Genomic DNA, 27,987 nt, shown 5'->3' with positions numbered 1-27,987 from the left:
AGCCAGAAACATCACAGGTGGCTTCACAAAGTGGGGGACAGTCAAGGAGAAAGCCAGATGGACAACGATCAGCAGGGTCCTGCATTTGTTTGATGGAACTCTTGGCAGCATAGGGAAAAAATGTGAGTTCAGTGGCACCAAATGTTTTCCTCTAATATTTCACGTCTGCTAGGGGCTATAAACGCTTGGCAGACTTGCAGAATGATTTTGAGACTTTTATCAGCACCGCTGCAGTCCTGATGAGCTGAAAAGGATGTATTTTAACCCCAGAGTTGCAGCTCTCTCTATCGCTTGCAGCTGGCAGCTGCAGTGAGCTCTGTAATTTATGTAAACTCTGCACCACCCATAAGACTCCAAGATCAACACACAAAGTGGTTTCTGCCGGTATGAGGGAGAAAACCACCAGGTTGTCTTCCTGCATCCGGGTGGAGGAAGTCAGTGATTGTCTGCTTGCTCTAATAAGAGGAGGCATGTCTGTGGGGCCTTTTCTCCAGGCAGAGTGTCTTGGCTTCTGACCCAGCCAGTGCACTGCTGTTCTTAATTAGCCATGTCTTGACTGTATTAATATCCTGGCATGCAGCTATCTGGGATTCTGGAGTCAGACGTGCAGTTCTTCAGTGTTACCCACTCTTTCTCTGTCACTGGAACCATGTCACCTGCTATGTGGCACCACCAGCAGCCTCAGTGACCACATATGGCTATTCCTGAAGTATTTTTGCTCATCTGGACCCAGAAAGTTCTTTAACTGCTTAAAGACTCATGTTGCATGTTTACTGCTAGATGTTCTGTGTCAAATAGTACTTCACTGTGTGAGCATCACTTTGCAGGTGCTGGTTAGAGGCTTCTTAACCACCTGTTTCTCTTTTTCTCCTCAATTTATAACTTAAAATGGGTTAAGAATGCACCTTTTGAAAGAAGGAAAGGGCTTCATTGGTGTTCAGGCACGTACCCATAGCAGAGGAGTTGAAACAAGATGATCTTTAAGGTCCTTTCTGACACAGCCATTCTGCAATTCTTCCACTACCAGGTAGCGAGTTAAAATCCATAGCGTGTCTTCTGGTTGTTTCCTTATCAAAAGCATGGTTGGCATCCTATGAACAGAGGCATCCTGAGCTGTTTGTTTTGCTCAGCAGGCTCCTGTCTAGCTACCAGCTAAGCCCTTGGCAGGGAGAAAGACCCCTTGGATTTCTCCCCAGGGTTGCCAGGTGTTCCCAAGTTTGCCTTAGTCAGTCTCAAATGGGTTTGGTACCTGCAGTGTACCCAGTATGTGTTAGCCATGAAAGGGCAAGAGGGCTGTGTCTCCCAAAGAGAGGGGTTTAAACCAGGGTTTGGTTTTTTTTCACTCCCTGTTTGGAATATAGGCCTCAAGATGGGTTTGTAAAAGGCATAATCACCTTGGGGTTCAAGTACAAACGAGTGGTATTTTTGTATAGTGGATTTATTCTGTGAGTTGAATGACTTTTCCTTTAGCTTACAGTTGTTGGTACTGGTATCTACTTTATTGCTTAAAATGGTCTTCCAGAACCACAGTAGTAAAATAAGATCTTTCAAATAATGAAAACCAGAAATTTATTTTTTTTCAGCCGCAGTGCTGGCAGTAATGACGGAAAGTCATTGATTTCCTTTTGAAACTGCTTCTGAATTGTTTCCTTGATGTTGCCTACCTCTCTGCTGATTTCTTTCTTTAGAAGCAGCTGCTTTCACATATCTGGTTTGTTTCCAGGAATATTTCTTTTGCACTTTGTTTATCTGTAGTTTGTCTATCTGTCATTTGTCAGACAGGTCTGTAAAGTTTGGTCACAAGCCAGGAAAAGTCATGAAGAATTTTGTGGTAGGGTAGTCACTGAAGTAACCAGGTGTAAGGAATACCGAAACTGATATGACAAAAGGTTATTTAAAATGGATCATGCAGCCTTAGAAATACATCTTCTTGTCTGCAGCACAGTTTAACTTCTTTTCATACACTGAAGTATGCAGCCTTGAGAAGTGTTCAGAGCATGTCCTGTGGATGAATCCTAGGAAAACAGAAAGTAGGAGATGAAAAGCTGTTACAAGGTGCTGTCGGTTTTTGTCATTTGAAGCTAAGTTGTCTCTCAGAAAAACATCTCATCCCATGCTGGTAAATTAATCAGTCAAAGCACTGGTAATATAAAGGTAAAGCTTAGGTATGGAAAATAATGTATTATGTAGTAGATCATTGTTGCAGTGTTCAAAAACTTCTGAGGAGAATTGTGCTATTTTGGCAGGAGTTCAAAATTCTCTTTCCTACAAGGAACAGGTTCGGTGGTTTGTTTTTTCTCTAACATGTCATTTTGAGGTTACGTGGTAACATCTGTCAGAGCTATGCTAACCTCTGTCATCCAGCTGTTATAATTGTGGTATTTTCCTTCCTTTTCCTTCTCTTTCCTCTCCTTTCTGCTTTCCCTTTCTCCCCCTTCAGGAAAAAAAAAAAAAAAAAAAAAAAAAAGAAGGTAAAAAAACCCAGCAATGAAAACCACCTCCTTTTATACTGAAACTTCAGGTGGAATGAAGTGGTTATAAAAGCATCTGTCAACACAGGAATGGTTTGCCAAGCCAAGTATTTGGGTTGGAAGTCATGCCTTCCCAACTGCTTGAAAACAGGAAGTATCTCTGTTAAGTGATGGATAGCTCTACTTTGCTGAGAGGAAGAAAAGGCTTTTTTTCTTTTTTTTTTTTTTTTTTTTCTTTCTTTTTTTGCCTCTGGGCCAACAAATGAGTTCTGCAGTTGTTCCATGTATGTAAAGAAAGACTCCCATGGAAATGTAGATAGGGGTGCACACATCTGTGTGTATGTGTGTAGATATATAGATAGATATATTTGTGTTTCTATGTATGAATATAAAAATAAAAATAAAAAAAAAAAACAAGTACAAAACTCAAAACAAACAATACACTTTGTACATGATTGGTCCCTGTCAGAAGCCAGCCCAGGCACATCTTATCCCAGTGATTCCTGTAAAGCTCTCAAAATCTGTCAGAAACAGCCTGCAGGATTGCAACGGCTCCTGGGTGATTAATTGCCAAAAGAGTCTGGTTCCAGGTTCCATTACATGTAATTGTTATCTTTTTCTAAAGGGGTTCTTTCATTAAACCCCCCACTCCCCCACACAAGCAAAAAAAAAAAAAACAAGGGGGGGAAAGGAAGAGAAGAGCTGACATTCCTGAGGTTTTGCACCTCTTAGACAGGAGCATGGAGGACTCTCTTATGTAAACATACACTGAAGAGGGTGTGTTATGTTGTTTATTAGCTGATGATAGATTTTTTTTTTTCCCCTTCACTTATTTTTAACTTTACTAAAAATCATTTTATTAGAAATGGGGGAGAAAAGGCTGCATGGAGTGGGCATCTTCCAGTGTCTTCTCCACATTAAAACCCAGAAAGTGGCAAAGGACTAGATCACTCTTGCTCTTTGCTAAAATTGCAGGAAAACAGCTGGAAATTGGGACATCCTCTGTGCCATTGTGGTAAGACTGCTCAGAGTGGACATGGGGAGAGGACAAAACCTTGTGTCTGACACTCCCTTTGCAAAGGAAGTGTGTGGTTGAGTGTCCTGAAGGTATGGGCAGATTATGAAGAATAAATTACTTTTCTGAGGCCATACTGACAAAGCAGGGGGCATTGAGAGCCTGATTCCCTGTTGGTGCCTCATTGGGTTTGAGCACACGTAATTCGGAGCTGAGTTTCTGTGGTGCCAAACTGGATTTGTATCAGCATGGTTTCTTGGGTTTGCACTGCTTTTACTGCATTGAAAACGGGCTGTGTTTCTGACAGATTTAGACTTTTATAGATGGAAGCCTGGGCAAAGCTTGGCTCCCATTGAGCACTGCAGTGATTTGTGCCAACTGGCCAATTTAACTGTTTGAAATATCAGATGGAGGGAAAAAGGCATGGAGATACTGGTTCTGCAGCTGCAGACTATCTGCCTGCAAATGTTTCTGCCAAGAGAAGTGATTGAAATTCAGTTTCTTGAGATATTTTAATCCTATCTGAACAAAACTACATAAAAACGTTCCCTGGTATTGTCTGCATGGGCCAAGGAGCACATTGTTCCTCACAGTTGTGTTTGCATGGTGTCATTGCAACAGAACAAGTCTCCTCAAGTCTCCTTTCTCCATGATTCCCCATGAATTGGCTGTATCAATCAAATTCTGCCAGTAGCAGGATGGTTAGGGTGTGGCAGGCAGTGGTCAGGGCGCTGCTGTTAGTCTGATAAAAAATATTTTGTAGCATCCATCTTTGTGCAGGTTTTGAAAGCCAAGCCTGGCCTTCCTTAGAGGTTTTTGAGGCTTGATATGCTTTTGCAGCAACTCTGGAAACTTTTGATTTCTTGAAGCACTTCAAGTACTGCCTATTTGTAGTTATTGAAGTTACACTTGTATCTGTTTTAAGTCACCACCCTTAGTGCCCATGACTGTAAAACATGTGGAAGCAGGGCATCTTGTTCCAGCGGGTGATGACAGTGGTTTCCATTGATTCAAGGCAGTTCTTCCCCCAGGTTTCATTTTGTAAGGAAGGATGATTTTGCTGTTTTCCTGCACACTGTAGGGTAAACTGTTCTGCTGTAATAGCTAAGAGACTGATCTGTAGTGCTGGCTGAAGGTGTTAGTTCCTGTAGGTAGCCACCAAAGAGAGCAGTTCCAGAGGACACATGGAATTACGTGGAGAAGTTTCCCTCTGTTGGTGTGACAAACTGGAAACAGGTATGAATTAGCGGTTGAAGGAAAAAGATGAACTGAAGATGTATACCTGGAGGATAAGCAGAGGGAGTAGCTGCTACACAGGCAGGGGCATCTGACAGACAGATCATGTTCTTATTTTGGAGATGGTTCACTCTCTATCGCTTCATCTTGCTTTGGACTGGGATCATCTCAGCTGTCTTCCACTTGGAGTTGGTTTGCTGTTTGCCAGTATCAAAGCACACGTTTGCTCCCTGCCTTTAATTTGTGCTCCTGCTGAATGCCTGAGCAGAGGGTTCCTGCCACGCTGCTGCCGCTCGGTAGCATGTTCCTGCTGAACACCTGCTGTCAAACTATCATGTCCTTTCTTGTCAACTTGCACAACGCTCCGGGTCTTGAGCAAGACTGACACCACGGAGAGGCTGTGCAGCCTGGCTTTTATAAATCTGTGTGGAAAGTGAAGCCTTCGCATAGGGGACTGCAGCATTTTCTAGGAGCTGGTTTCTAACAATATTTGGTAAAATTCTTTTAGCAAATGCATTTTATGAAGTAGGGGATGCACTGTAGGTTACAGAACCAAAGTGCTCCACCCTGAGAGGAGTAGCAGATGTTGTGTAATGACAGCAGAGAGTAATCTGCACAGATCTTGGGAGATGTATGAGGGTGGTGACCAGCAAAAAAAGTCATCAAAGAGGGGAACTGGTTAGAGATGTTGGCGTGTGCTGACGGTGGTGACAGACGTTGGCACAGAAGGAAGAAGGTGGGGAGGTGGAAGAGTGTGAGGAAAGGGGCTCTTGGCAGGAACAAAGCAGTATCGCTTGACTCGGGAGCCTGTAATTACAAGACTCCAGCCTTGTGACACAGTGAATAAGCATGTCACCTGGAACAGAGGAATTTGGGGTTGCCTCCTGAAGCGGCTTGTGCTAGATGGAGCAGGAGTAAAAACCTTGTGGGATAATAAAATTTAGCTCTCCACTGGACTATGGTTTTTAAGTCCTTAATGGTAATACTTCTGTGTGTCTTTTCCCTTCAGCATCTTCTGTTAATTTTGGTAATTAACCCATGGCTGCAAAAAAAGCCTCCAGCAATCTCTCAGACAGGATGGATGAACTTCCTGTACTTGAAACTTTCAAAGATCCTAAAATGCCAGGCGCTTCCTGATCTGTTGGGCTGGGAGCATGACCTGCTCTGGCACAGAGTTGAGAATGAAAATACCAGGCACTGAGGTGAGCCTCAAAAGCATAGGGGAAGCACCTTGATGGGAGCTGCCTTCACTCCTGCCAGAGCTAAATGATGGCACAAGAAGGCCTTAACACTTCCCACACTTGCAACGCATCTGTCCTGACATGTGGGTGAAACCATGGAAAACATCTCACAAACAGCTACTGCTTGCACAGGCTTAGGAAGGCTGTGATGGAGTGGTGAGGCCCTGGCACAGGCTTCCCAGAGAAGCTGTGGATTCCCCATCCCTGGATGTGTTCCAAGCCAGGCTGGATGGGACTTGGAGCAACCTGGTCTAGTGGAAGGTGTCCTTGCCTATGGTGGGGGGGTTAGAACTGGGTGATCTTTAAGGTCCCTTCCAACCAGGCCATTCTCTATTTTATGATTCTGTTTCTTTAAAATGACTTAGGAATGTCAAAGTGAAAAAAAGAATTGCATTACCCAGTAAGGTTACAAGATATAGAGCTTCTCTTGTATTGAGGAGCCCATGTAAGTAGGAGCCCCAACCGCAGTTCATAAATAGCAATTGTTAATCTAAATTGGAAGGATTGAGTTACAAAGGAACTATTCCCAGTCCTCTCATTTTCATCAGTGGTCTAATCCCAATGGACTCCAGGGGCAAAATTAAACTTTTAGTTGCATTTTTTGGGTTTTGCATTAAAAGCAATGTATTTGATTGAAAGGAAACAAATTTAGTATAAAAATCTGTTCCTACTTGGACATCAATTGCAGCAGAGAACATGCAGTAACACTGATTCTCTAGAGGACCTTCTCTACCTCCTGAACTGATTTGCTTTCTCTTACTCACCTCAATATGCCATTTACTGCTTGGGAGTTTTTAAGTTGTGTTTATTTTTGCTAAAGTTAGGTTACCCTCTCGCGCAGTTGATGTGTGAATTTTTGTTATGTGATTAAGAATGCTTTTGTATCCTTTGACAAAGCTAACTAAAGGTAGATGTTTTTAAAAAAAGGGAAAGAGGAGGAGGAAAATTAGCAAAGCCCTCAGGTTAAATCTGGTCTTTTCTTAACAGGAACCACAAATATTTTACAGGCTTTACCTATTAATGTTTTGTTTCCTGAGATAGTTGTCTTCATAACTACACACAAAATGCACATTTTTGACCTAGCTATCTTTTCCAATGATATATTTTGAGGAAATAATCCATTTTAATTACAGCAAAATTAAATGTTTCTTTCTGGAAGGGGAGGAGTTTCTCCTTTAAAAACTATGCTTTTTCTGTTGATGGTACTCTGCATTACATAGGAATTATCCCACTTTCCTATTCTTCCCCAGGGGAGCATTCTATCTGTATACCACTCATAACCTTTCAATGCATGAGCACTTAGACATCTTTCATAGCTGCTGTGGTAACAGCAACAAAAGAAAATCACATAAATCTGCAGAAGAATTGCTCAGTGGTATGAAGTATTCTGGGTTTGAAATATTCTGGTTTCTACCAAAACACTAATTACTTAATTTTGTGTCCTTCCTGGTCGAGGTAAATCATGCAGCCCTCGCATCTTGACATCAGTGAGTTATGTAGCTCTTCACACACATCAATTAATTTTTGCCCCATCAATTTCCCACCTCCTGTGTGCTGCTCACCCCAGATCGGGTTTGCATCTCCCAGTCGCGAGCAGTTCATCTCATGCTCCCGGCAGCTGCATCTGCCCAGGCCTGCAGCCCCGCTTCAACTCTTCACCCTCCCCCTCCTGCCTCTGCTCCTGCTCAGCCAAGCCACCACCTGCTCCTGCTGAATCCCTCCTCCTCCCTCTCACCAACATGGATCCATCTTTGTGCCTTGCCTGTGGATCACCACCTAATCCCATTGCACCCAGCCCAGGGCACTGACCTGGCTGTCCTTATCACTCTTCTCCCCATTTTCAAAGTGCGTGTTGCAAGATTGAAGCTCCATCGTCAATTGTTCCACAGGAATGACCTGTGAAAGTCATAGTGGGATTGGAGCAGCCATCTCCAAAGCCCTATCCATGGTGAAGGCTGGATCACACAACATCCCACTGAGAAAAGCAGAAGCTTCTGAGTTTGTACAAAAAATTATGTTGAGAAGAAAGGTGGTGCCAGCACCCATCCAGTTTAGCCCTGCTGGTTGGCATCACCTGGGCCTTGGACTTGAAGTGCTGCAGGTGCCCACAGCATGTGCCCCAGCAGGCTTCCCTAAGCAACCCAGAAGAGTTCACTTCTCTCCAGTGAGCAAAAATATTATGAGGGATGTCTTGTTCCCTTACTGTCAACCTCTGTGTGCAGTTTGGTTCTGAATTCTGAGTTATTTTGGCTAGAAAGAAAAAGCATCTCTGTGAGAAGTGTGCAGAGTTGAAAAGCCTGGGAGGGCAGCATGATGTCCTGCAAGCAAGAGAGGCCTTAACTTGCTGTTGTGTTCTGAGTGGTCAGCAGCAAAGTAGCTCTGCAGCCCACCCATAGCCCCTCACCAGGCCTTTTTCCTCCAGGAATACCGGATAGGTCAAAGCAGGCCCCTTCCTCACCCTCTCCTGTTGATTTTAGCTCCTCAGGAGCATGGAGAGGGGGAGACTGGTGGCTTGCCACGGGGCTAAGGTGATGGCAGCAGAGGCAGGAGCAGTCAGGCTGTGCCCAGGGTCTCCCAGGGTCACCACACTGGGATGGCTGGTGGAGACCAGCTCTCAGTTCAATCTGCTTTTGTCTCCAGGGGCTGGACGGAGTCTGACTCTCGTCTCAAGTTCAGGTTATAGAATATTTTTTCTCCTTTTTGTCTGTGTTGATACAGCCGGCGTGCACTGCTGCAACCGACTTGTGCTTTTTTTGTACAGGTCCCAGCACATCTGGTCGCCTTGGATAAGGTCCCTGGGCCTGATTGTAGCAAAAAAGTAATGATAGCATGCTTAAAACTTGGGCCCTCAACTATCAACATAAGTAAAACACAAAGCACTGGGGACAAACAGGAGGAAACGCAGATTTTAGTCACTGATCAGAAAAAAGTATGTTCACTGTGTTCTGTCTGCAGTTGTGCTTTTTGTGTCTTGGAACTGAGAACCAGGCAATGGAGTACTTGCTCCCAGCTGATTGGCACTGAGTATTTTCCCTGTCCCACCTGCACCACAGCCCTGGTCATTCATCAGTGGGAAATTAAGCTGGCTCTATAAAATGTTCTAATTATCTGGGTGTCCTGATGAAACCTACCTTGGTTTGAAAGAGCACCGCCGTACTCATGTGAACATTTCTTGTTTCTTCTAAATCATAGAATTAGCTATGGGCATTTCCTTAAGAGCATGCGGAGCACAATTGCAATTTAATTCCCCTCCCTCCAAGCTTAGTCTTGAAAATGCAAATTTCTCTTTCAAGTGTGTTGGCAAAAAATGGCAACGTTCTCACACAAACACACGATTTAGACACTGAATTATACCCTGGTCAAGTTATTGTCAGTGAGCTGAGTTCTTGGCTGAATTCATCAGGAGTGGAAAACAGCACAGTCTGCTGAGCAAATATCAGTGGACAACTTGTTTCTTGCTCTCTTCTGTAGGGATCCAGCACTGGCCACTGCAGAGACAGGGTGCTGGGCTGGGTACTGACCTGTGGGCTTCCCAGCCTTGCTCTGTCCTTGCACAGCTCCGTGCAGCACCACAGGGCCGTGCACGTTCTGCTGAGCATTTTCATGCTTTGTTTTAAAAATAACAAGATTTCTCTTAACATTCAGGATACATTTTTCCACTCTGAAGCACCACAACAGTCTTTTTAAAGAAACTCTAGGAAGGGTGTTAACTTGATCAATGCTGTGCAGGAAGGAAAGCTCTTTCCTACTATTTTTTCAGCATGACTTTCACTGACATGATCAAGCTGGGAAAAGACTTATTGGCTGACAGCCCAGGACAGCCATGCAATATCTCTAGTCATCTGGAACTCAAACTCGTCTACCCAAGGGAGAACCATAACATAAAAACAATTTAGGTTACATACTGAATCTTATAAACATTGGTTTCTAAAAAAATAGTTTAAATACTATTTATGTGCATTTGCTATGCATGGGATTATTGTATTTTCCTTTCCTTGTCTCCAAATGTCAAATAAGAAAGGTTGGAGGGTTTTTACTTTTTTTACTGTGGATGGTTTTCAGAAATCTTTGAGATTTTTTATAAACATAGGGAAATGAGCTTCCTCCCTTCTCATAAATTTAAGGGCTTGGCTTCTCCTCTATATTGGATAAAATTGTTTTATATATAGATAAAGTTTATGTTTTGACCCTGTCCAGAAAGATGTTTGAAGGGAGCTTCCAGAGGCACAGCAGTCCCCTCCTGCACGCATGGGACTTTCACCACATCAGGAAGAGCTTGGCTTCCTCTGCTGAGCCATAAAACCCCCAAGGGCACAGTTTCCACAGCCTCTCCAATAACCTGCCCCGAGGCTGTGTTTCTCTTCTAGAAATTTTTTCCTCCCATCCAGTCTGAACCCTCCATGCTGCCCTTTGTGGGCATTGTCCCATCTTTGGTTTTTTGTCTGTTTGCTCTGCCACCCTCCTACCCCCAACATAAACTGAGTAACCCTGAACACCCAAAGTGCAAGGCCAAACACACGTGCACGGTGCTGTGCATCACTGGCCTCTCTCTGCTGTTACCTTATTTTGCATAAAAAACCTCATCAGAGTAATCTGCTTGTCTGTAAGCATATGCAGCTCTAATAAAGCAACGTGGATCCACAATGTAAGATTCACTCCAACAAAACCCTTCTTTTCTCTGCTTGTTGTCTTGGTGGAAGATCTGAACTTGGGATATGTCCATTGTCACCCGTCCTTCTGCCAAGTCCTAACATTCCAGCACACCTTGCAATAAGTCTAGAAGTATTGTGTTAGGAAAATGACTGTGGTTCCTCTATGATTCCTTTTTTCCGTAAACTGGTATTTCATGAGCTGAGTAGCCTTACTGTCTTCTCTTGTGCAGGTTCATGCTTTTGTTTAAACTGTTGGTTATTTGGTGGTGGTGTTGTTTTTGAGGTTTTTTGTTTTTTACTTCCTTGATATGCTGTAACTTTTGCTGTGATGCTTTGATTGCAGGCCCTGTTGAGACCGGGGCGAATAGACCGAATTATCTATGTGCCACTGCCAGATGCAGCCACTCGCAAGGAAATCTTCAGGCTTCATTTCCAGTCCATGCCAGTCAGCGATGAAGTCTGCTTGGCCGAGCTTGTGGAGCACACACAGAAGTACTCGGGAGCAGAGGTAAAACTTCCTGGAGTCAGTGCACAAATGGTATTTAAAGTTCAACTCAAATGTCCCTTGAGCTTTCTCGGAGTGCTGGTAGGAATTATGAAAAGGAATATTTCAGATATTCCTGTGTTTTTGCAATTTGGGACTTTTTCACTTCAAGGTCCCTTATCAGAGGAGTGGTGCCAGGGGAGGGGTCTCTTCCAGGGTGAGCCTTCATACAGTTGCAGGCAGCCTCATTAAGGATGTGCTGCCAGGACTGGAGGGAGATGGAGGCAAGCTCTCCCAGACTTCCCAGACAGTTCCCTCACATCTCCAGGAATCTTTTGAGTGCAGGGTTGTGACTGAGAGTCTCAGGAGGAGAGAGGAGAGATGGAGGTAAGTAACAATGCAGGGGAATTGCAAAGGAGTCGCTTTGAAGCTTGTATTTTCCTATTTCATATAATTAAAATTTCACAGCAGCACTTACTGTTATAGCTTGTTGCTATTACTTAGCTTCTGACAGTGGATGTCAGACAATTATTTCCTGTCCTGGGCAGAAGGAGAAACTTTCTCAGATGCTGCTGCCTGGCAGTTATAGTAAGTATCAGTACCTTAATGGTCACCATTCTGCTCCCTGAGTATTATTCATGTCAGTGTCTCATGAAAGGATATTTCATTCTTTCCTCATTTTAATTAATTTAGAGTAATTATATTCATTCAAAAATTCAAAGAATGTTAATAAGGGTGCCAGGTTGAGCTCTTGAAAGGTATGAAATACCAGAATTTCCACCTTGCTGTAGCCAGCCCTAGTGTCTGCATTATCACACTATCTAATTACATAGTCATCTTCTGCTTTTTCCATAGAGTGGAAAAGGTGCTTTTTTCCATAGAGCAGAGTGGAAAATGTGATGTGCTTGCCTAGGCTCCCCATCTCTCTGTGTGCTGTTTACAAGAGCAGGGAAATAAGCTAAACTTTTGTCTTGGGTGATTGTGGAGGATTCATGTGATTGCTTGAAGGCCCTTCTCAAAGGACTGGTGGTACTCCCAGGCCACACTTCTCCTCATTTAGCTGTCACTTAGATGCTGGTAGCCTGTAAAACACTGTGCTGCCTACTCATAACTTCTGGCTGGTGTGGGCACTCCTAAGTATGCTGTGGGGTCATTTTGGGAAGCTGTGTCACAGCAGACACCAAAGCCCAACCCATGAGAGTTTTCCTTCTCCACAGCACAGGGCAGACTGCACTCTGGGAATGAATGAATGATTGGATGCCGTATAATGAGCAGAGCTGGTTTGTGTAGCACATCTTTCTGCCCAGAATGTGGGCTCTCACAATGGAAAAAGAGGCAACAATAAAAAGGATTTCATGTTTAAGTGTTGGTCTGGAAGACTTTCACAGCTCTACTGCTTCCACATTTTGGAGCAGTGACCTGTAACAGAGTTATGTTTATATTTGAGGGACAGTGACACAACTTGGGAAAATTTATCTGCCTCTGGCTCAGTTACAAGCCTCCAAAAACATAAATATAAACATCTCCTCTGTTGCATATGGCAACTGTCGCCTTACCAGGCAACAACTACAGTGCTTGTATTTTAGAAACTCCAAGCATATGGGGATTTCCTTTGGATCTGGATCAGCTGAAAAACTAGCAGTGAATTCCATTGCCTGGTTGATAACGAGTCACAAATGTCTTGGTGCTGGCTTTGTACAGAACCAAAAATAAGTTAATGGGTCATTGAGTGCAGCTACAGCCTGGTTGCAGGGGAAAAAATAAAGCTGCCTGTTTCTAATATAGCATTTCTCACAAATTTTGTTCTTTTGCATCATGTGAAGTATTATAATAACTGGGATGTAAAGAGTAAATACAGAAAAAGCCTCAGTCAGGGTTCCTTGGAAGAATACATAAAGTCTTGATAGTTGGCACACACAGTGGCCAGTTTCATTAAAGCCTTTTCTTCCCAGTGTCTCCAGCTTCCCAGCTTTACAAATAGTTTCCGCTGCTGAATGGCAAGTTCCCATTCCACTGTTCGAGCCTTTGTTCAGAGAAAGAAATGGAAAATGCCTGGTTTTGTGACTAGAAGATGCTGTATGAATAGGGAGCTGCGTGTAAAGATGTGTTGAATCATCCTGACATGAGCTGAATAAACAGCCAGGAAAGTGGATAGTTCAGTGTGCATCTGGCTTCCAACTTGGCCCCTTTTCAGATCAGATACTTGTGTATTTTTGCCTGTCATCGCTTATGACCAGTTATCTCTGTTCACCTGCTGGATGTACGTTTTTTTTAATGACTACCTTTAAAGATACATCAAGATAGCAAAATAGGGTGATTACTTCCCACTGTTTCATGTGAGGGAAGGTGGAAGATAATTTATGAGGGTGAATTACAGTTTCCTTCTCTCATGTGTCAGTGAAGTTTAATAAAAAAAAAGACATTAGATGAGCAATACCTGTATAGTTAACTTTTAGGTTGAAGAAATCCTCAGCTTTCTGGAAATACTGGAATTTGAGTGCAATCTTCATTTCCAGACCTTTCTGAAGTAGTGCTCTGTGGCAGTACTTGGGCTCTTCTTTAGGGTTACTGCATTTTATTTTGGGCCAAATTGCAGGAGGTCCAACTTTCATAAAACTGATAATTTTTGAATGGTTTTATATAATTAGAATGTCTGCACTCTGATCACAGTTTGATCACAGCTTTTCCTAGAACATTTTCACTGTTGCACTTCATGCTGAGAAGTTTTATCTGTTTCATTTCCCACTGAAGTAGGGATGATTAGAGATCTGACCACGGAAGTATTTAAAAGCAATGTTTTAAAGTACAAGCAGTGTGAGTTCTTTGGGTCTCATTTGCTTGTTTTCATGGTGCTGCCACAGCCAGCTATCCTTAGGAAAGGTGGGTTTTCCACAAACTCAGGTGCTCCATTTTTCAGTTTGGGGTTAGACAAGCAAGGGATAAAGAGAGTGTTTCCCCACTGAAGAAATATTTTGTTCCAGAAAGTAGGTGATAAAAAGGAAAATAAACCCAGCAGAATGAGAGGTGTTCTTTTATTGTCTGAGCTGCAGTCAGATGAAGTTTTTGTTACAATTTAAAAGGCAGAGAGGGAGGTTTTAGGCAGAAACTGAAATCAAGTGTTGAATTGTTTTGAGTTTAAAGTTGGTTGGAAGTAATAAAAAAATAAATAATCTGGGTATGATGACAATATTCCTCAGATGAGCATGCTTATAAAGTAAGATAATGGGACTGACTGCTTTTTAATTGGTGGAAAGCAGGTCATGGTGAAAGCCAAGGCTGGCATGGTTTCTATAGTATTATCAGTTTCCATGCTTACAGGACACAAGAGTAGAGCGGGAATCTTGGAACCTGTAAATCTTTCACTGGTTCTGAATCGAAGTGGAACAGTTAATGTAAAAAATATCTTTCTCACTTTGCAATAACTCTCAAGGGGAGCCCAGAAAATGAAAGGCAAGAAAAGCAAGCTGATGAACATTTGCTCTGGCTCAAATAAGAGCAGATGTGATGCCAAAAAGATCTGTGCAGCAGCAAACCAGCTGAAATCAACTCAACTCTTTGACTCTTCAAATATGTATTCCAAAACATGCTTGTTCTTGTTTACCAGATATTGACATATTTAAGCTAGTAACTTCAATTAAAAACACCCCTAAACAACCAAACCTCTCCAGAATCCTCTGTTTCGTCCAGAGGAGGATAGTAAGTACAAAAGGGATTAGGATGTGTTCTGTCATCGGTGCACAGGAGGGTAAAGACCCTTTTCAGAGACTGGGGAAAGATTTGTCTGTTTAGTAAAGAGCATCTGCAGTAAAGGAGAGAGAGAGGGTTTAAATATAGGAAATAAATGGACATTCAAAGGATAAGGATGTGTTATCATCTTTGCATCTACCTGTACATGAAGGAAAAGATTTTCCAGACTTAAGGGAAAAGCTTTCTGCTTAACATTATTAAAGGGCTGTAGGTTCAATCCTATATAGTAGCCTGAAGTATTACAGTGAAATGTGATTTTCAAGGTGAGGAATGCCATCAAATTGAAATGTAGAAAGATTAAGACCTCAGATGAACCCCTGATGTTTCTCTTGGACTGGTGCAGAGGATCTGTTAATTTATATCACTCATTGAAAAGTGAACATTTTTGTGTGGGTGGATGAGGAAAAGTCTCAGCCTTCATCCAATATGAGTAGCATGGGATCACCTCCTTCCTACACACATTTATCAGTGCTAAGGATACATTTGGCATAGATGTCTGGAAGGTGAGGAAATACCTGGCATTGGGAGTGTTTTCCAAATGTTAGTGTTTAGGATAAATGAGATGAATCACCAGAAAGGAAATAAGCAACAACACAGGACTTCCCATGGGATTTTGCCTGCTGCTGGTCTCGCAGGAGGCTCCTACGTGCGGGATGTGCTTGGGCAGACTGGGAATGAGGGCAGTGTGAGCACCTGGGGATGTCTGGGAATGGCATTGGCGTGGCAGTGCTGAAAGCAGGACTTGGGGGCATTACTCTGCCTCTGCCTGCTCTTTTCAGACACTTCAGAAAGATCTGGTTCCTGTTGTCCATTTTTCAGAGGTGTTGTCCACAGTGGGTGGATTTTCATCATGTGTCTCAGCTGAGGACTGATAAAGTGCTGTGTGCTCAGACCTAGTGAGGGTGTAGAGCATGGCTGGCGATCAGCACATTTATGCCAAACATAAGGTTTGTTGTAGAGAGGAGTATTGGCATGGAAATTTATGCATGGCAAGCTCAACTGGGAAAGAACATTTTCTCCTTCGGTGAGATAATGATTTGCTAATAGTTTAATCAAGCAGAGGAGATTTAATGCATCTGGCTGAAGGGACATTAGTGTTTCCGAAAAGGTCAGACCCATTAACAGCTCAGGAGGACACAGGCAAAACTGCTTCCTAAGTAACTCAAAGAACAGTGATCCTCAGAGGAACTTGGGGAAAAAAGCCAGAGGGAATTTGAATGAGCACCAGCCATGCTGAGGTATGAAATTCTGCTTGCTTCTCAAACCTGATTTCTTTTTCCCCCATAAAGCCCAAAGAGTTGATACTTTGATTCTTCAAATGCTGAAACAGTTCAGGTGCAGGAACTTTACATCTGATTTCAACATGTTTTTCTTCATTAACTACTTTAAAGGTGTCATCCACCCAGGTTCTGTAAGTGAGCACTCTTGTGTTTACTTTTGCAGGGTTTTTTTGCAGGTGTCTGGAAAAAGAACATCAGTAGGGAGCATCATCTGTGTCATGAGCAAGTTCCCTTCCCTTGAGCTTGTACAAAGCAGCTGTAGTTTCACCAAACCAGCTGAGGCCAGGGGAAATGCATGGTTTTACCAGCAGCACCAACTGTGCTGTTTGCCTTCTTTCCCTGTCTTTTCCTTCCCATTTTCCCACAGCTTCACCCATGGCAGAGTAACCAGGAGCTCCCAGTTGCTGAGGGTGCCAGAGGGGTGCATGCTGCCAGCACAGCAGGGCACTGCTGAGCTGCCACTGTCACACAGGCTTATAAAAGAGGGACCTAGGCCCAGCCTCTGTCAGCCAGCTTCACTTGCCCTCTGCTCTTGCCTCTGGCTTTGCTGCTTTATTGTCCTAGGCTTGGCTGTAATTTCCAGCAATGGAAAAACATGTTGCTCTTTAAAAGCAGATGGGAATTCATTCCTGAAGGAAAAAATATGTCTCTTTAGCCTAGTGCTATTGTTTTGAGTTTTATTTTTTGCCTGTGAGTTATTTCTAGAAACTTTTAATTTAATTTCTTTTAATCAGACAGTGGGGATTATTCTTCAATGTCTTAAAGCACACGCTCTTAGTATAGTAACGATCAGAAGTGGGGGTATGTAAAGTTCAGAGTGAAAATTGCATTTGCAGTGATCAGGAAGGAATTGAAAGTGTTGGCTTATTTCTGCTTTTTGAAGTACTTTCATTGGTGTAATGCAAATGCTTATATCAGCTCAGAGTTGAAGAACTGGCTTTTATGTTAAAAAAGAAGGAAAAGAAAAAAATTAAAAGTGCTTTTTTCTTCACACTGACCTGTTTTTTCTGATTTAAACCTGTAGTGCTGGCACTTGATCTCATAAGTTATGATGTGTCATGGGGTATGTGGTTAGGAGTGAACTTGTTGCTTGGAGTTTGTCTCAGCTCTAGTCCTAAAATATAAGACAAGGCATGCAAACTGGAGAAAGTCACCAAAAAGTTACTGCAGTTCAGAGAAATCTTATTCCTGGTCCTCCCCTCTTATGTGACAACTTCAGGGCCACATCCTCTCAACATACAGAAGTTGCTGTAAATACTGAGTATATCTTAGTACAGTAGTAAAAGATATGTCTGAAGTTCTCTTATTTCATTGATTTGTATCCATTTTTTTTCATAAACTGGGGTAGGTGGGGAAAGCAGATATTCTTACATATTCATTGCTATTTCTCATGCCCTTAAGATTAGCAAGTATCTGACTTGCTTTAAGTGCCTGTTGTGATTAATTTTAATAGTATGCAATGTCTGACTGTCCTCAGTGTTCAATTTCTCTTTCTTTACATGTGTAGTCATTTTTCCCTTGGATATGCTATATTAAGGGGAGGGCCACCAAGTTGATTAGAGAGATGGAGCACCTTTCCTATGAAGAAAAGCTGAGGGAATTGGGATTGTTCAGCTTGGAGAAGAGAAAGCTTTGGTGTTACCTAATTGTGGCCTTCCAGTACTTGAAGAGACCATGCAATAACGGAGAAGGACTGTTTGCAGGGCTTGTAGTGACAGGACAAGGGGGAATGGTTTCAAACTGAAAGAAAATAAGTTTGGATTAGATTATTATGAAGAAATTGTTCCCTCTGAAGGTGGTGAGGCCCTGGCACAGGTTGGCCAGGGAAGCTGTCCCTGGAAGTGTCCAATGCCAGGCTGGTTGGAGCTCTGAGCAATCTGATCTAGTGGAAGGTGTCCCTGCCCATGGCACGGGGATTGGAAGGAGATGTTGTTTAGGATCACTTCCAGCCCAGGCCATTATGTGATTCTGTGATTTCAAGGAGGTAGCACCAAGGCATGATGTCCAGCATCAGCTTGGCCAGGAGAGCTGCAGGAGGCTCCCCACTTCTGCTGTGAAATTACCTTCCTTCCTTAATAGAATCAGCCCTCCAAAACCACGGGTTGTACTTGGTCAGTGAGATCTGAAATAGTTCTGATTGTGATCTTAATTAGCGCTAGGAATATTTAGATGTAGTACCTGAAGGCTAATTCAGGATGTTTATACTAGATGAAAGCATCCAGAGGAACACCTTGTGCTGACCTACTTGTGTTTCTGGGACTGTGCCAGTTCAATTGCTGTCATGGTAGAAGAAATGTTAATGAATGGCAGAGGAATAATAGGGCCCAGGTGTAAAAGCCTGGTAATCTACCTGGCTATTGTTGCTGTGAATGAAGAACATGTTATTTTAATGGCAACACTGGCTGTTTACACTTCACTGAACTGCAAAGACTGGAGAGCTGGGGCTGTGTGTGTGAATTAAAATGTTTGAACATATATTGGTATCTTTGTGTGCAGAGAAAATAGGATGTTTGCTTTTGGCAGTCATCTGCAAAAAGTCATTGTTTCTGTTGCAAAAATTTGGAACCTAATAATGAATAATAATATCTAATAAAATCAAATCACAATAGACTGTGAATTTCTTGAACAATAAATGTACCTAATTTCATGCTTAAATGCTCTCACTAGTAAAACTACCATTGTGCAGTACATGCACCAACTATTCAGCTTCCATTGCTTTCTCCCATGATAGAAATGGTATTTCACTTGTGTAAAGTGAATTTTGAGTTTATTTTCTCAGGGGTGATCATTATTGATAAAACATTTGGAGTGGGAGATTTTTTTTTGTTTCTTCCTTAACTTTCTGACTTTGTTTTGATACTTCCTGTCCATAAAAATGTGTATAAGGCACAGGCTTATGCACTTGTAATCCCATAAAGTTATTTGAGTTTAAAAATGCACTCTGCCATATTCCTTTCAAAGAGGTCTGAATTATGTGTAAATTTTTTTTCTCAGTGAGATTTTTTTGGGATAGAATAGTAGAAATGTTTGCTTTTGTTCCACTTCCTTTTTTTAATCCACCAACTTTAGCAACAGCATTGTTGGAGCTGGTGGCTTTTTGGTGAGATTAAGCTTCTCAGTGTTAATTCTGAAACCAGTTGAGAAGTTGTTGGTAATTAAGATAGTCACTGATGCTGAATGTGAGAACAGGGACTCTTATAGCCAAACCTACATTGTCAAATGGGGCAGTTTCAATTCTTGCCATGTAATTTCTGTTTTCCAGAGCTCTGCTGGAAAACTGATGGGCACAAGCACTGCTATAGCTCAGATTTTTGTGTAGCAGAAGTTGGAAGTTGTTACTTCCAAGTTATCTTTTATGGTTACCCTTACATACATATGGAAAAGCTTTGGATTGCCTTTGGCAAAAGGATTAAAAAGTTATTGGCAGATGGAAGCAGCACAATAACCACTCTGAAGCAAATTATTAGCTATGTTCGAAGCAATTCCATGGTCTGTTTTACTTTTTAATTAAACTTTTTTTAAACTATCACCTAGTTCTCAGCTTAGTCTTTTTGTTTCCTGTCTTTCAGTAATGAAAATGTCAAGGATAGCTGGGTAGAAAAAAAGCCTTTCAGGTCCTAATCTTCTGTAATTTGTCCATGGCATTGCATGTATAGAAGGGAGCCATCGGATCTGGCCTGACCACTGCAGTGGGAGAAAACAGAGCAAACCCCAAGATGACTGCAAGTGCTAATTGGTCTTGACATCCCCATTGTCAGGGAAGGAGAACCAAGGGTGTTTTGTCCAGTTTAAAAGAGCTGCTTTGGGTTTTGTTTGATGGTTTATTTTCTTATTTTGGGAAGTTGGGGGTGGGAGTGATTTTCTCAAAGTAATTGGCGTCTTACAGACGTAGTATTTGTTACTTCATTTCTTAGCAAACAAGGTGAATTTGTGGTAAAACTAGAAAATTACTATTACATTAACATTGCACAGTGAAACACACCATTGGAGGGAAAAGAGGGGGAGAGCAGCAATTTGTCCTGTTTTGTCCTCTTGCTGGCTTTTCACTGGGATAAACCAAGTTTGTCTTGTTCCAGAACTGCTCAGAGTAAGCTCTCATTCAATGATAAACCAATGAAGAGGGGTTAATAAAATTGTACCCACCTCATAGCTCAGACTCTGTGTTTGTGAGTATTTGTGAGTCTGTATAAGGAGATCTTTTCCTGCTCCGTCTCTTCAGCCACTGATTTCCCTTGCACCTTATGGGTTTTGTTGTTCAGCTGGGGATGACCAAAGAGCAGGAGCCGGCAGGATGAATTGTTGGAGATTTTTCCCATGACATGCAAGGACAGGGGCTTGAGTGTTCATCACTGCCACAAGCAAGCAGAAAACACACACCCCAAACCCAGAAGCCACGTGCCACTTGTATTTCTGGTTACCTGTGCAAGTGGTGGTCGTGGCTGTGTACCTGGGGAGAGGGGTTTTGGGGAGTCCTCTTGCCAGGGAGGGCGAAGTATGGCTGGAGGGCTCATCACAGGTTCCTCATTTCATGGGATCTTGCCATTTCTGTGGTAATTTCTGGGTATTTTTGTGTTACATAAACCAAGGGGAACCAAACTGTGCTCCTTTGTTAGTGTAACAGAATTTGCAAGGCAAGAAAATGAGTGCGGCAGTTTAGTGTAAAGAAGCGAGAACAAAACTTTTCTTCATTTTGACTTTTCTAGTTTAAGGCCTGAAGACTTCCAAGGAAGTGTTGCTGGCAGTCTTGTTTTAATATTCAAATAGCAAAAGCTCATCATAATGAGATGTCAGCTCTCAGAAGTAGAATATGGAATATAGTCACAATGTTAAAAACTGAAAACCTACTCTTCATTTCTAACATTTGTTGCTACTAAATATGCAAAAGTATTTGTGAAGTAAGCTGGGGTTTGGGGGGATTTTAGGAGTTTTTGTTGTATATAGTTATATGTATAAAGACCTTTCTCTTCTTGTTTATGATTTTCTTCACAAGAAAATAAATGTTATTAACTTACCCATACAAAAAGTATTCTGTTTTTTCCTCTTCTTTGGTATGTACTATCCTTCTATCCTTGCACCCATGAGCTAAAAAAAAAAAATTGGTTTATTTATTAAAATAATCTATAGTTCATCTTCATTAAACCTTGTTTATTAGTAACAATATTTATAGAGGAGCGGGAAAAAAGAAAAAAGAAGTTTGAAATTAATTTGTCTTCTGTCAGTGCTTGGAAGTTGGAATAAGAAAGGGAACTGGAGCAGTGAGACAGTATCTTACCCCAGGCTACTTGTTTACCATTAAAGAGAGAGCTTGCATGCGGGAGGGAGTGTTATGTTTTGGACTTCCTTGTAACTCATAAATCTTGCCTGTATAAAAGTTCAGTCATTAATTAAGGCTTTCAAATTAATCTGTTTCCTGACTGGACTTGGCTGGTTTTGCATAGAGCAGTGCTGTTGCCCAATCTCCCAGTTTCAGAGTGCTCTCAAACGTGTGGTATTGGGAGGATGGTGTTTATTGTGGAGAGTTAATGAACAGCACCAAAGGAGGGAGGGGGAGCCCCTGGGTTACCAACATGTGCAGGAAATAGGGTGCTGGTTTCAAAATGGTTTTGTGCACTTTAGTTGCTTCCCTTACTTCAAACAATGGCAAAAGTGGCTATTTTATATTGATAAATGTCAGGCCCAGGCAGAAGTATTTTTCATTCCTTTCATTATTCTTACATAGTGTTCTGGTTTTGCAGTTCAGCCAGTTTACTCAGGGTTATGTATAAATACAGCCAAAACATCTCTCTCATGTGATGGAAAAAGATTTCAGCTTTTGCTAGAGACTTTTTAGAAATTAATTGGTAGTATTATCACTCAGGTGCTGCTCATCTTTCTTTACAGATGTGTAAATGTGTGTGTGTGTGTGTCTCTCCTTTCTTACTTATGCAGACATGGAGGAGCTTTTATCATACATTTAATTATTTCTCAAATATTAAGTATCTTCAGAAATTCATCTTGGAGATGTACTACTTTTTGTAGGCATTTCAAACCAAAGTATTTTCACTGCCTGGGTACTAGATGTGAATTAAATCAGTCAGCTTCCTTCAGTTCTGTATGTGCAAAGGATTTCATAAATAACTTGTAAGGTTTAGATTAGGCACAGGGAAGAAGAGGGTGGTGAGGCCCTGGCACAGGTTGCCTAGAAAAGTTGTGGATGCCCCATCCCTGGAAGTATTTAAGGCAAGATTGGATTGAGCTCTGAGCAGCCTGGTCTGCCCATGACTGGGGCATTAGGACAAGACAATCTTTAAGATCCCTTCCAACACAAACCATTCCAGAATTTTTTTTTTGTTTTGTTTTGTTTTTAGTATAAATGATTTTTTCATATCCAAGAAAACCCCTTGCATTTAATGGCATCAAAGTCAAGGTGTGTTTTCAGTGTCACTTAGTCCCAAGCTAAGCCATGTTAAATTTCTCCAGGTCTTTTCAGTATTGCTTTTTACAGATTTCTGATGAGAGGCATGTGTGAGGCGCACTGGCAGGAGGAATCTGCTTTTAATCAGCACTTTGAAAAACTCAGCGTGTCCTCAATGCTAATGTCAGCATGTGAAAAAACAGCCTCACCTTTAAGAACAACTCTGCCACTCTTACGTGTTTTTGGAGCAGGAAAAGAAATTATTGCCAAACTTTTTTCAATAGCAGCTTCACCTCTAGAAGTTTGTCACAGAGACAGAGCATCAGAGATGTGCAGGCAATGAATGACCCACTAAATTGAGCAGGTGGTGGAAATCCAGGTGGTTTTGTACTGGGTGAAAGTACCATATGGAGCATGATAGGAACACTTGCTGAATAAAATATGGCATTAAGAAACTGTGGTAATAAATCTCTCTTCTTCCAGTATACATTTGATTGGAGACAGTCCTGGACTTGCTGGGAGATAGGAATGGATTGTTGGATTGTATTTTTTTTTTTCTTATGGATTTGATAAATCACTTGACACATCATATTTGGTAATAAGTAAACTGTATTTCAAAGCCTGAAATGATGCCTGGGTGATATTTATAACTTGTAATCCATTGTTACATAAGACTTGCCATTCATTGTTGTGTTCAGTGGTGTGTGTGTGCAACCTGAGGGGCAGAACAGTTCACCTTATTGCCATATGTGAAGTAGGACTGGTTTTTCTGTGTGCAGATTCAACATGAGGAGCTACACTCAAAATACCTGTAGGGCTTTATTACATATGACGTGTTTTGTGGCTGCCCATTTGTTCTGGGACCTGTTTCCTGAGGGATGTTCCCAGGAGTTTGCATCATGCCACTTGGGAATGGCTGGTGCTGGTTTCTGTGCCGTTCTGAACCTGTACTGTGCAATGGAAGTCAGTACAATCTATTAAAAAAGGGCTTAAGGCTAAGTAAGTAAAGTAAATAAAGGGGTCAGTTAACATGGTGGTGTGAGCCATGACCAGTGACAACTCCCTGGACCACAGGAGCTGCTCTGCTCATCTGACAGCCCTGGAGCTCTCCAGGCTTTCCCAGTAGAGCCAGTGCAGAGACCCCTGCAGGATTCCCTTGTGATCATTGCTTCTGCTGTGGTTTTCCAAGGTGAACAAAACAATGATCCTGGTGTTAAAATGATAAACCAAGTCCAGTCCTAGCCCAGTCAGGATCTGCGCAGAACAGGTTGTTCCCTGTGAGTTGGAACAACGCTGATAACATTTAGCAGTAATAGCAAATACATATTAATATTTGCATTATGATAACAGGAAGAGTCTATTTTGAGGTTTATAGTTGGTAATAATAATTCATCCTTAGGTTTGAGATGATTAGTGAAAGAAAGTGTCTGTTTCCTACAGGAGCAGTCTTTCTTGAATGTTTCTCATTTTTCAAACAGAGAACTTTTAGTCACTTTATTTTTACCAGTTGAGATCCAGCAGTTTTATTGTACTAATATTTAACCTTCCAGGACTTTCTAGCACCAGATTTTTTCCTTTGAAAATAGTGAGGGGCCTTTTGCTGTTTGTTTCTTCTTAATTCATATGCAACATTTAAGGAAAGCTTAATTAATCCCAGCCTGCAGGGAGAGGGAAAGGAAACAGTGCTCAGCAATTGAGAATATATTTAGTTACATTTATACAGAAGTGATTGTGTTACCTAAAAATCCCTTTTTCTTTATTTTTGGATGAGTTTGGGGGCTAGGAAGGGAAGGCAGGCACAGGCTTGGTAGAAAGAAGTGGAGGGGGGAAAATGCTTCTAGGGATCTGGAAAAGAGAAATATAATGAGCTGCCTCTGTCTCTGTGTAGAGCTGAAGCAAGTCTCGCTCTTAAAAGCCCTTGAGTAAGAGTCTAGATTTCAATTTTAGGAGGTTTGCAAAGGTTGGAAAAGCTGTGGAAGTAGAATTCTATTCTCAAGGTGTGAACACAGGAGTGGGCTGATCCTGGGTAGGAAGGCCAGTTCTCATTACTGTTTTTTATTAAAATATTTTGTTACTTCTGCTGCAAATTAACATTGGTTTGAACATTTTCTCTCTTAAGTATTGTTAAGTCTTCCTCATTAAAAAAACATTTCCTCAGTAATAATAGGTTCCATATGTAGATGTACTACGTATGTAAAGTGATACATATTAATATAGCAATTGCCCGTGAAAATGTGTTTTTTTGCTTTTCCACCATGTAATGACCCTTCCTGCTCCTGCCCCCCAAACAAGCAGAACAACAAGAGGGCCGGTTGAACGGAAATGCGCAGTTTTAAACCATTTTCCAGATCCGATGTTTTCCGAGCTGGAGGAGGAGGCCGGCAGAGATGGATCGCTGGCTGTTCCAGGAACAGCCTGACTGCAAAGCAGGGTCAGTACCGGGGCTGGCGTGTGCCTGCCAGCGAGCGCTCGGCTTTCCTGGGAAAGCTGCTCCCAGGTGCTTCGCCAGGGCCCTCCTCCTGCAGGATCCTTCTCTGACAGCAGAGCCCACTCAGGTGCTTCCAGCTGAGCCTTTGCTCGGTGCTTTGCTGAAAGCCAGCGTTGCAGTGAGATGGAAACACTTCACAGTACTCTGCACTTCATCTCAAAAACCTGTGGGTAAAGCATTCCTTAAAAAGAAGGAAAACAAACCCCCTTTTCATTTTTAGAGGTTACATTATCGCAACATCTGCCTGTAGAAACAACACCCAACCTCCATTTCATAAAATCATAGAGCTCTAAAAAGCCAAGTTACCTTGTGAAATCTCTATTTTTTAAATCTTTATGCATTTAACAAAAGGAATATTTCCATGTGTTCTGGTTAAGTATTGGAACATGATGCAATAAGTCAGTTTGGCTGAGAAGATGTTCTCCAAGTATCCTGCAGCAGATGAGCTTGCCAGCTTCCTCAGGAAGAAGAGGTGGGGGAGAGTTACAAGCATTCTTCACTCCTGCCAGTTGTGAGTTAAAAGACTATCAGAACCATTTCCAAAAGCAAAAGGGACACAACAAATTTTTCTTCAACCCACAGGTTGATTGGAAACAAAAAAAAAAAATTAAATCCTGAATAAGATTAAGTGCTGCAGGACATAGCTATCTCATTACTTACATGGGAAAAAATGTAGATATTAATTTTACTTTCATAAATTTTGCTTTAGACTTCCTTCTGATAAAAAATTATTCAGAATCACTAAATTCAGTAATTTCTTTAGTTCTGCATCATTGACTTAACTTTTTACATTACAAACAAAATTCAGAATGTTTCACCATGATAAGATTTTAAATATTTCAATTCAAAATTACTTTTTCAAGATTTCCTTTCAATTCTGTTGCTAAATGGAATGAGTGAGATGAGAGGGGTTTTTTTTTTCACATTTTGATAGATACACTTCAGCATCAACATTTATTTTGAGCTTGAGCTCTTTTGCTGTTTCAGTTTATAATTCTTTTGCTAAGAAAACTGAGCAGCCCAGACATAATTTTCTGGCTGCACTTTTACATGGACCCAGGTGTTCGTGTTCTTCTGTTTATATTGACTCCACAGTTGAAAGATAAGACTTTCTGTCTCAGGTGGAAATGGTAAAGTTGTAGGAAATAGGTTTTAGAAAGAGGAATATTTAGTTGATCTGTATGCCAGAATGTATTCTGTTTGGAAAGTGTATTTAAATGATTGTGTGATTATACATAGTTGTGGGCGACTAATCTAGTCTGTTGCTGCAGGTCATGGGAATAGTCATAAAAAGTATTTATTGTGAATGTGAACCCGGATGCGTGCTTTCCCGACATGTTTCCCATATGGTCTGTAAGTAAACAGTAAATCAGATAGAGCAGAGCTGAGGAAAGAGAGGAAGTGGGTACGTGGGGATTCTGCAGCATTAAAACCCTGCATAGTTTGAAGCCCTGGCTTGTTCTGTCTCTGAACGAAAAAAAAAGAGAGCAAGTCTAAGCAGAACAAAGATGCTCTGCAGATCTAGGAACCCATGGAGATTCAGGCATTGACCAAAAAAATACAGTTTTTTCATCAGAAAAGTCTTGGTGGAAGTGCAGAGTGAACTGGCCACCTCTAGAAATTACTTGCAATTTGCTCACCTATGCTTACTGCTGCGGCACAGCCCAGCATGCATCTGCAGCCTGCACATTCTTTTCCTGAAACCAAACTAGTTTTAGGGAATTGCTAGTTCAATTTTGACAGCTCACCAGTTGTGTCAGACTATCCCTGTCAGACATGTGATTCCCCCTTGGTCCTCTCTGGTTGCTTTGGGAAATCTGAACAGGGAGACAGGGATGGGTCAGATGGTCTCAGTGGGTGTGGATGAGGGTCTGAGCTGTAAGCACGGCAAAAATTCCTCTTTTTATTGCAGCTGAAGAGCACACAGGAAGTCCTGAGTGGCATACTCTGTACCCTGGATGTGTGAGTGGGAGGGTAGGAGTTGTGCCTGGCAGGAGAAACACTGTTTTCACAAAGTTTCAGTCTCTACTCATGTATTTGTTTTGTGTTTATCTGTTTTACCTGATTTAGCTTTAAAGCCATCCCAAGACTCTGAATTGTTGTTCCTCCCTACTTGTAGGCTAAGCAGGTTTTCTTTTAGCCACCACGGCTATTTCCCTGTCACTGAAGGGGGCTATTTCATAGCTCTGGTATCTTAGGCTGGAAAATTTTCTTGTGGATACAACTCACACAGGCTTTCCATGCCCTGCGATCTCTGTGATTTTCCTGATTTTTGTCTTCTTTCATGGGCTAAAGAAAGTACAAATTTTCTGTGGGAAACGATTGGGAGACTAGAGAGAAGAAGTTGGCTCCAATCCAAAGGGTGGTGAGATACATTAGCACAGTTTGTAAGATAAAGCCAAATCTCTATTCTCTGTTACCTTGTGAGACTCCAGCCTAGGGCTAAATGCAGCCACAGACGAATGCTCTTGTACTTCTGAGGGCATGTCAGTGTGAGGAACTTATCCTGGAATGAGATAGGGTGTGAATGTAAATGCAGTAGCTGTTCCAGCCTAACATACTGTGGAGACAAGGCCTTGGTGAAGTGACTAAAAGCAGTGGAATGACTCCAGTGGAAGCTGAGGATGCAGAGGGTCCCCACTGCATTCCCCCCTTAGCAGCCAACCCTTCAGGCAGGGGATGGATGGGCTGGACACTATCTCCCAGGCCTTTTTATTTTTTTTCCCAATAGGAAAACAAGATCTAACCATCTCTGCAATAGCTGCTTTTCCTTTTTTTTTGTGGAAATCATGATTTATTGCTCATGTTATCAACTGTCAGAATGAGGTGGATGAAGTGATGGCCAACAGCTTTACAGTAGGTATCTTGTGAACACAAAACATAGTTTAACACCTGCTGTCATGGGGAGTATTTTAGCTCTGCCATCTCTTACTGTTTTTTGTCATTCCTACAGATTATCACTCTGATTGTCTCTGTGGG

The 27,987-nt window shown here is 41.9% G+C and overlaps 1 protein-coding gene across 1 annotated transcript in view; it reads left to right on the top strand.

Annotated features, from left to right (window-relative positions):
• AFG2A (AFG2 AAA ATPase homolog A) overlaps window positions 1–27,987 on the top strand; it is a 160,941-nt gene that overhangs the window by 116,243 nt on the left and 16,711 nt on the right. The window contains 1 exon segment of the mRNA XM_030270346.4: window positions 10,959–11,123. Coding sequence (XP_030126206.4) covers window positions 10,959–11,123 — 165 coding nt within the window.

Source organism: Taeniopygia guttata, chromosome 4 (assembly GCF_048771995.1).
Source record: "Taeniopygia guttata chromosome 4, bTaeGut7.mat, whole genome shotgun sequence".
NCBI lineage: Eukaryota > Metazoa > Chordata > Aves > Passeriformes > Estrildidae > Taeniopygia > Taeniopygia guttata.
This window is presented reverse-complemented; position numbering and strand designations above follow the sequence as displayed.